The 10,000-nt window shown below is 39.0% G+C and overlaps 1 protein-coding gene across 1 annotated transcript in view; it reads left to right on the top strand.

Annotated features, from left to right (window-relative positions):
* The first annotated feature begins 6,667 nt into the window (after positions 1-6,667).
* Positions 6,668-10,000, top strand: part of LOC146462011 (disintegrin and metalloproteinase domain-containing protein 10-like) — a 20,528-nt gene continuing 17,195 nt past the window's right edge. Inside the window, exons 1-2 of the mRNA XM_085086117.1 lie at positions 6,668-6,918; positions 7,025-7,166. Of these exons, the coding sequence (XP_084942243.1) occupies positions 6,855-6,918; positions 7,025-7,166 (206 nt within the window). The 5' untranslated portion in view covers positions 6,668-6,854. The remainder of the gene's footprint in view (positions 6,919-7,024; positions 7,167-10,000) is intronic.

The following is a 10,000-nucleotide window of genomic DNA, read 5'->3' as shown; positions in this document are numbered from 1 at the left end:
AACGTTTGTTCAAACCCCAAGCATCCATCAAGCTGCAACGACTCTTTGACTCCAATATGTTGTCATGACAATGGGCCGTCATGCTGTCGTAAAGGTGGCGCTCAGTGTAGTAATGGGAAAGAGACGAGAGATTACTGTCCTAGGCCATCTGATGAATCTAGCAAAGTAGTATGCTGTCTTGATGATAATGAAAAGCCATCTTGCTGCCTCGAAAGGTAAATTGCTGTTGAAGTTCTCTTATAACAGTACTATTGTTATACTGGCTGATGTGAGTGGAAAGCAAGCAGAGGTTAGGCTTTTGTACCAATTAAAACCAACGCAACTTATATGAACGAATGTTCAGATCTGAAAGTGCGAAATTGGTAGGAAAACGCGTTTGATTGCTAGAGATGTGACTGCTACATTTTTTAACCTACAGCAAACGCAAATTGGTCTAGCTGTTTTCTTTTCATTTACTAGTTTTAAACTGGTCAAATATGAATTAGAAGTCGTTACGTTTTATTGCTTAATTCACGCATCTTGCCGGATCCTCAGTTGAAATTAAATAAAATAAATAAAATACTTTATTCAAGTGTCAATTATTTAGCGCAGAGCACCAATAGGCCCTTTGCAGCTAACGAGTCACATAGTACAAAATCCGCTATGCAGGAGAACAAGTTGTGCACTGGGACATCCAAAACAAAGCAATTTCATCTAGTCAAACTCAAATTTTCTTTGTTTTGGATGTCCCAGCGCGTAGCTTGCTCTCCATCATAGTGGATTTTATACCATGTGGCCGTTTGCTGCAAAGGACCAATCGAGGAACACTCTCCAGATCGAATAGACATTTGGAAATGTTACCGCTTCTCGGAGGAGTGGGGAAAGCCGGAGTACGCGGAAACAACTTCTTGGACAACCTCGTTCCCAGGGCCTCTCCTCTTTACGTCCCAGGGAGCGAGAGAGGAAAGACCCTGGTTGGGTCTGGTCACGTGTCTCCCAGAGAAAAATTAGACCCAGGGAGCGGTCCTTCACTTGCTACTTTTTGTCAAGATTTATTTTCGACTCCAAAACCAGACTTCCGCTTTGCTGTGCGAAGCCCACGCGAAACTCATTCAACTGGCTATGTTTTTCAGTAGTCTTCATTTTGCGTGTTATTGTAACATTAATCGGCTTAAAGCTTAACAAAGTCCGTTGTCTTAAGGCGCTGTACTTTGGAAAATCACTGTGTATAAACGACAAAATTAACAGTGGACGAACAGCGCCTTCCCTTTTAATTCATGGAGTTGTAATTGTGGTTTATTCTAGCTTCGAATGCGCTAAAGAAAGATGCCAGAAAGAAACGCTCTATTAGCAGGGTTGCAGCAACAAACAATACACAGGAAATAGCTCTCGCTCCCTGGGACGTAAAGAGGAGAGGCCCTGGGAATGAGGTTGCTACTTGGACCACATATAACGCCAAGTCCGGCCCTTCGTCCTTAATAGGGAGCGCAAAACAATAGGTTTAATGAGCAAAAACAATCGCTCTGCACGTGCGTTTTACATTTTGGTACATTTCTTTGCCGTGCTCTGCAAAACAACAACGTGGAATGACCACATTTAAGGTTTTGTGGAGAAAGTGAACACACGACGGTGAATGTTTCATTTTTTTTTCTTAGCTTGTACGCCACTCCTACCAATTTGGTTCCTGGATCAGTTCGCCTTTTTTGTAAATGTTGAGCGAGTTGAAATAATCGCGAAGTAGCACAAATGACATAAAGATATATTTTCAGGTGATGTTTTCGTTGCCGTTGCCGTCGTCGTTGCTTAAGCTCTCTAATTTCAAGTACTCAACCTCATTTTGGCAGATTATAGAAATGAGATTATATTTTTTAGACTTAAATAAGAGTACTATATTTGTTGATTTCAAGAAAAGATTTTTTAAGTGTTAAGTAAACGTTTTGTTCGTATAATTAAAATAACTTTTTCAACAGATCTTACTGTTATCACTGGTTTGGATGGGATATTAGTCTTGGCGGATGGTAAGCCTATTATGCCAAAGTTTAGATGAGATACGAAATATGATTTCTTACCCATAACGAATCACAAAAGTAGTGAGATCAACAGTAGATGTTAGTAGCCGTTATGATCCACGCATACCCAAAGAGTCAGAAATCAGAAAAATAAACGCGGGGTTTTTTTTTCTTTTCTTTTGGAATTGGGCCAGCGTTTCGAGCTGACGTTCACGAGTTTTAGCCCTTCGTCAGAGCGATGACGTAGGACTAACGCTCGGGAAACGTCAGCTCTTAGATTTCTTACGTACAGGGGGCCAAATTAGTTTATCAACTCAGTTTTTTTTATTATATGATACATTAGCAACCCTGCATGTGTATACTTATATTTAAGTCAAGACGGAAAAAAGTGAAAAATCTATTTAATTATATACTACACATTGCAGTACGTTGTGTAAGTTGTAATTAAACACATATCTGCAATAATACTTCACTAATACAAAAAGGCTTGATAAACCAAATATTCCACTAGCTCCCCGACAAACGCAGCCCCCCCAGTTTCTTTAGAATCTAAACTCGTCATTATTTTATTATTATTATTTTTTTACAACATTAGCCTCTTTGCAACATCAGTGACATTCAAATGTAGTCACTTCATCAGGGAAGGGTGATTAAAAGTGCTAAAGAAACTTTGTAAAACGGGTTTTCACCTAGATGCCTGCATTTTAAAATGCAACAGAAGAAAATTAAACAAAACAGTGCTCAAGATTATAATACTGAAGAAACGAATCTCTAGACACTCGACATTCATCCGGAAAAAAAACCATCCAATATCTCAGACATTCCGCCATAACTGAAACTCAGTTACAGGCTTTATTATTTTTCTTATTATCGTTTCATATTTTGTTTATCATTGTTTATTGTTCAGCTCATAATTTCCACCTGTTGTAAATAAATCCCTTGATAATCGTGCTTGCTATTAACACTTGTTCAAAGAGTTTCAAATGGCATTTGGTCATTTCAGAGCTTGTTTCTCCGGCATGGTCCAGATATTATAAATTTTATTAACAAATACTTGTAATTTGCTGAATGGGATTCCAGCTTAAATACTTTTTTTTTTATATATAGGAAGGAAATTCCTTTTGATATCTTTGTGCTATCTATAATTACAAGTTCTTGTTATAAACTTTAAAATTTACCAAGTATATAGTTTTTAGATTTTAGAGTGGTAATGCTCACTCATGGATTTGCGCAATGTAAGTAATAAATTATCATAATTATAATCATTATCATCATCATTATCATCATTATTATTATCATTATCACTTTCTTTTCTGTTATCGTAACCGTTATCGTGAACGCTATTGTTGTCATTATCATTATCACATTATTAACATACATTTTCGGTTTCTTCTGCAGCATTGGTGCAACAGTTGGGATCCTTATTGGCGGCGGCTTCACATTGCTTCTGTTCGGATGTTTGTGCCTGTTTATTTGCAACAAGCATCCTGAGTTTCTTTGTCTTCCTTGTGTTATGTGCTGTGAGTGTCTCGATAGTAAGGTTTGCAAAGCTTGTTGTGAAGGATGCAGCTGTGACGGTTGTAAGGGGTGCGATGATTGTGAATGTGGCAGTTGTAAGGGGTGCGATGATTGTGAATGTGGCAAATGTGAGTGCGGCAATTGCGACTGTTGTGATTGTGGAGGTTGTGACTGTGGCGGTTGTGATTGTGGTAGTTGTGATTGCAGTGGTTGTGATTGTGGTGGTTGTGATTGCGGTGGTTGTGATTGTGGCGGTGACTGCTGTTAGAGGCAAACTTCTGGGAAAGCCTATTTGTCTTGCGTTTTGTGTTTTGTGGGTATAATGTGTGTGTTTCCGACTTTGCAATTTAATTAATTCCATGTAATTATTCGGGCTTCCGAGTTCTTTTATTCAATTAGTTTTTTTAGGAAGCCTGTACCTTTCATTTACAGTTAAGTGCTATCAGGTTAGAAAATGTTGATGTTGTTGTTGTTGTACGGCATGATTGTAGGTGAAGTCTGTTTTCGTTGAGATTAATGCACATTTAGTTTTACGAGTTTGTGCACGTATACGTAGCTAGAATATAATATACACAAGCCCTGCTCTATTTTTAAGATGAAAAGAGGAAAAACAACAACAACAACAACAACAACAACAAGATATCAAATGTGAATAGGGGAGAACGAAGACTCGGAAAAAAATCCGACTCCCAGATGGGATTTGAACCCACGATTCTCCTTGACCTATCTGGGACTCGGATTTTTTCCCGAGTCTTCGTTCTCCCCTATTCTGCACATTTGAAAAAAGAAGAAAACCAAAAAATAAACAATCTGTGAGACGTCTAGCGCAAACCTAGAAAGGACCAGGCTAAACTACTGCATAATGTCAACCTAAATTTTAGAACGGCCTACGCGTTTTAAACGCACTTGGTTGGAAACCGGTTTTATCAGAAATATACTGTACAACACTGGTTTAGTACTGCATATAAGGTGCTTTAAGTTGCTGAGTAAATTAAAAAAACAAAAAACCTGCTGCAGCCTGGCTTATCTAATGTACTTGTAAGTGTAGTGTCGTTTACCATTTAGATTGTTTCAAACATCGAGGTATAAGAATTAACGAATAGTTTGGTTCAAAATATAGTGAATGTACATAAATGTCGTTTTATTGTGCTGAGAAAAGAACCCGAAGAGGTTTGCCCGGCAGTAGTGTACACATCGGTTATGAATGACTCAGAAAAACTCATGCAGTGACCTGTTTAATTTGCAGCTTCTAAGCAATGACTGATAATTTCTCATAAAGAATTAAACTTGCTTAATTTCTTCGTATTCTTTGTTTTACTGTTTATACAAAGTAGACCTCTCGTCCTCCTCCTCCTGTTTCCAGCGCGTTCTTTTGGTTATTTCTGGCGTGAGCATTTATTCATATCATTTGCCTTAATTTTTTCCTACGCGCGCAATGATATGTGCGTTTCTCGCTGTGTGAACGCGCGGAAATAGGACATTTTCATGATGGTGTCATTTGACTACAACTACCAGAATCCTTCAGTTTTTTGTTTTCTCATGCTAATTAGAGGCATTGTTCTTTGCTGTCCACTGGGATTACAAAATTTGAATTTGAAAAGGAAAACAAAATGAATTCTGGTAGTTGTAGTCAAATGACGCCATCATGAAAATGGCCTATTGGGACAGAGCGAAAAAATTGGAAGGAAAGGGGAAGGGGAGAGGAGAGAGCTAGAGGAAACCCCCTCCCTTCCCCCCTCCCCTCTCCCATTTCTTTCGCTCTAGTCCCAATATCCGCGTGGTCAAAAAGCGAAAAACGCACAAAACACTAGCCTGACGATCAGGCTTTCCATTTTATCTAAACTGAGTTGTCAGGTGGATCTTACATAATCTCCGCTCCGAATCTGAAGGGCTTATTTTTTGAACTGCTTTGTTCTGAAAGCGGCTATAGAAGGCATGACTCAGCAGCAGCCTTTATACATTTCACTATTTTGGTCCAAAAGTCTAAAAACTGGTCAGATTTTCTGAGACCAGACCTGTTCATTTTTATAGGACAAGTTTTGGAAAATCACCTGTTTTGGTGTGAAATGGGGTCAGGATTTGAAGAATCGAGAAGCGCACCTATGCTCAGCGGGGGGGGGGGACCTCCGAATTTTAAGCCAGAGGGCGGAGTGGTCGAATGATGTTTTTGGGTTTGAAATTTTCGATTCCGGTGTTTTCTTGTGTAGGAAAATTTGGCAAGTATTTTTTTGAGTGTCTTGATTTAAGTAGGGATATTTGGGGGGGGGGGGGGGGGTGGTATTCAAAACAATCTAAAGATTCGTGGTAGTGCCCGCGTGGCTTGTTCTGCGAATAAAGTACAACCAAACTTGTTTTGCGGCTCTTAATATTTAAGCATTACATTGCATCTGTTTCATAAAGCCAGTTAACATACAATATTAATATTAATGCAAAGTGTCCCGGAATGTAAACAACGCTTCAATTCATTTATTGATGTCTTATTCATCTCGTTTATCGCCCGGCTCAGTTTAATATCGTCGCTGTTGGTGAATTCTTGATCTCTTTCGCTTGTGATTTGTCGAGGCTCGGAAGTTCGGTATGGGATTTTTTGGGGGGTTAATTTTTGGTCCAGGGATTTTTCGGGTTTTTATATTTGCCCCCATTCGATCATCCCCGTCACTTGAAATCCGGAGTACCCCCTCCTCCCTGGGATCCATCATCCCTTTCCCCCCTATCACTCCCACGTTTGAACTTGCTTGAAAGTCAGGGATTTTTCATGAAAAAAATATTTATTGATAAACAAAGAAGACGGAGGCAGTGCAGCGTTTAACAGTGGAGAGGCCTGCATTTGCATTCCACGATAAAGTTTTTGCAAGAGCCCTAGCCCAGCCAAAGCGTGCAATAACTGCAATATATGTACAATATCGGGGCAAGCTAAATTAAAACTTACAGATAATTCACTTCAATATTTGCTACTTTAAACTCGTTAAATGACTGTGGGAAAAACCTCTCTTAGTAAGTTTAAAACAAATGGGGAGCTTGGGAGAAAATAGAAATTTCATTTGACGTCTTAGTTTTTCTGAATTTAATCCTCTGTAAATGTTTAGAAACGATGGCAACAATACTTGACGTGACTGGCAAAAAGCCTGATGACGTCACTCCTCCTCCATTGATGTTCATGCGCATAAATTCCCAAAGGTGTCGAAGGACGGATTTGTGAGAGTTTTTATATTATCTACTTCCGCGGCTGTCTCACGGATTTTGCTTTCATTGCTCCTCGGATCTACAACAACTTCTAACTAGTTGTTAGACCTATTATATGGTCGACGATTCAAGTTCTTCATCAAGAGTCGTCGCGGTTTGTGAAGCATGATAGCTTTTCGTGTTTGTTTTGCTTCTTTCCTTCTTCTGTGGAGTTCTGCCTTCTCATATCGTAAGTTTACAATTCTTTGGTGGTTTTAAAATTGCTTTGCCTTGAAGTAACTTCGCCTAGCGAAACTTAATAAGTAGAAGATAACGATGGCGTTTGAATTTCACAGGACGACCGCTGGGGGATTTTATAAACCACTATGAAACGTTGAACTATGATACGGCCCCGGTTCTCGATCAACACAGTCGTGTGAGGCGTTCAAGTCCAAATAGTAATCATCTTATCGAACTGAATTTAAAAACATCTCAAAGGTAAGTTTAAACACTGCCAAGTTAGATTACTCTACAGCAAGATACAAAGCAATAGAGTGGATTCGAATCCAAGCTGATAATGTTAATTTCTTTATCGATCTGTCTCTCATACTGCATCGTAAGCCTATTAAGCTTATATTTAGTCTGCTTCTCTGTGTTTAAAAGCTGAAGAGTTTTATTAAAGGGCGCTGAAGCTAACATGTCTCCTAGTGTACCAGAAAGAACCATGGGCTAAGAATTGTATTTTGTAGGTGAGGGAGCAACATATATTTCTTCAACAATTCTCCGCAATTTTTTGAACGCGCCTGTCCGCAGAGTTCAGTCATTGTAAATACCAATGGATATCAAAACAATGTAAGCTTAGATGTTGTAGAGGCGTGTCACTTGATTTGTGGAAAAACAGGCCTGCCAGTGGTGGAACAGTGGAACTGGTGGAATCAGTGCAACCTAGAAATGAACCAAGAGATATATTCTTTCCCATACAGTACAAGCTCACTGAATAAGAATTGTAATTTGCATCGTTGATAGCATTTTGGAGTGATCATCACCAACGTCGAGTGAATCATACATGTATAAATGATGTCTTTTTCAGTTGAGATTTGTTTGCAGTTGTAGTGCATATGACATGGTGTTGTGTCAGTAAGGGAGTACTGTCAGGATGCGTTAAGAGGTGTCCATACATACAATGTAATCACCGTGTTTACCTTGCGTTCACACTGGCAATTGGCATTGCTCCCCTATTGATTATTAAATTTTTGTCAGTGATTTTTTTGGGGGGTCATTTTTGCAATGCCAGCAGAGTTCTGATCTTTGAATGGCAGGATTCCGAGGATTCTGCCATCGTCGTGCAGAAACATTAGGCTGATTTTAATTAGCAACAGAACGGGAACGTCAGTTGACAATGGCACGTGCGTCCAAACTATTCCGCGCACGCTCTCACGTCCTTAAATGACTTTCCCGTTCTGTTGCTAAATCAGGCTATTACTCAAAGACCTGGGCCTGAAGACCCACACAACTATTCAAGTGAATTTATTTCTGGAAGAATGAGCAAGACCTGAAAGTACAAGAAACAAAGCGGTTTATTAGTGCACTGTCGTACTAGGTATTCCTTTGCATTCGACTTTGCAGACTTTTCCCGGAACATTGTTATTTTGATTGACAGTTTGCGTGGAGCAATTTACAATCACCACAAACAACTACAGTGTAGTTTGTGTAAATGATCTCAGTTAACACAGATGATGCATTGTGCAAGCACACAAAAAGGGAAAGATTAATCATTTATGTGTGCTTATATTTGAGCTGATTTTCCAGAAGGTGGCTACAGAAATTGGGCACATTTTGAGACTTTCTACGCTGAAGGAATATGCTAGTCATTAACATTAGACTTCAGTAACCATTCATCACAAGAAAGTAAGGTCAGAGAATACTAGGCAAGAGAAAAGAGGGGATTTTCTTTGGAATTAGACATGACATTGACGTCTGAGTGAAACGAAACATGACCTGTGAATTCCGACAAAACAAGTGTGACATTTGGCAATTATTGACGGCGCCAACGCATCTTAAATCTCACCCAAAACCCGGTCTTTTAGCGCTCTAGTCTAGCTTTCTACAACAAATTCGGCTTAATCAGAGCAAGACAGCGTTTTAAATTGATTTTTTTTTTCATCTTCATTCTAGAATCATATGCTGCAATGCGAATCATGATCACTAACCTAACATCGCTACAGTTGTAAGGTTGAAATATAATCAAATTGCTTTTCAAACTCACACTTTTTAAAGAGAAAATCCTTGCCAATTCTTGGTTGTGTTTTGCCATTTTATGTTAAGTCCTGGATGTTGACAAAAAAAATTTGAGCAGAGAACATCATACAGCAGTTTTCAGCAAGAAAAAAATTAATACTACATGTAAGTCTTTGGCTGCGTCAAAAATTCCTGATAATTTCACGCTGCCTGACTAGAAATCATCCCTAAGACCTACTTTTTACGGCCAAAGACTGTTACTGCCTCAAGCAAAGCTCACAATATGCAACCCTTAGTCTCTGCCCGAGTAACTGAAAAGTACCCGTTAAGCTCAAAAGAGAACTAGGTAAGGAGCATATTAGATTAGGCTGGAGCTGCACTCGTAAGACTTTTTCCCCCCTCACTAGACTTAGGTCCCGTTTATATGGAGAAAAGATTGTCCCAGGAAAGAGGGTCACCCTCCCAACCGAGTCAACTTCAGCGAGCATTTATATGAGAAAAAGTTGACCCCTGTGCCCAAGCCAACAGTGCTCGTGCATGCTCTGATTGTCTCGCCTTACAGAGTTGACCCGGCTAGGCGAGCCATAGTGTTTATATTGGAGAAAAGTTGGCCCAGCTAGGAGGGTGACCCTCAATGATGGCCTTAATGATATCCTCAGGAACATTTTGCTTCAGGAAGCCAAACAGAACGCTTGGTCTAATGAATTTGTTCTGAACTCAGAGCGTGGCAAATACAAAGTGCAATCGTTGTGCGGTTTATAAACATTTGAGAGAGAATGGGGCTGATTTTCTTGTTTTCGCTTTTGAAACAAAACGAGAATTTGACCTTACATCAAAAGTCACTTAGGGCCTTATTCTGCGCACCCCTTTATTTGATGTTTACAATTACCCATAAATTATAACTTTATGCTGGACAAAAAAAGGTGTGCTTAGGTTTTATTATGGTCCTTATCAGATTAGTTTATTAATATCTTTATCGTATATATTTTTTTTGTAACATAAGATATGTAGTTTTATCTTTAGTTATGAGAAATAAAGACTATTATTATTAATATTATTATTATTGTTATTATTATTATTATTATTATTATTAT

This window comes from Pavona decussata, unplaced genomic scaffold (assembly GCF_977016875.1).
Source record: "Pavona decussata unplaced genomic scaffold, jaPavDecu1.1 SCAFFOLD_192, whole genome shotgun sequence".
Classification (NCBI taxonomy): domain Eukaryota; kingdom Metazoa; phylum Cnidaria; class Anthozoa; order Scleractinia; family Agariciidae; genus Pavona; species Pavona decussata.
Note: the sequence above shows the minus strand (reverse complement) of the source record. Positions and strands in the feature narration are given on the sequence as shown.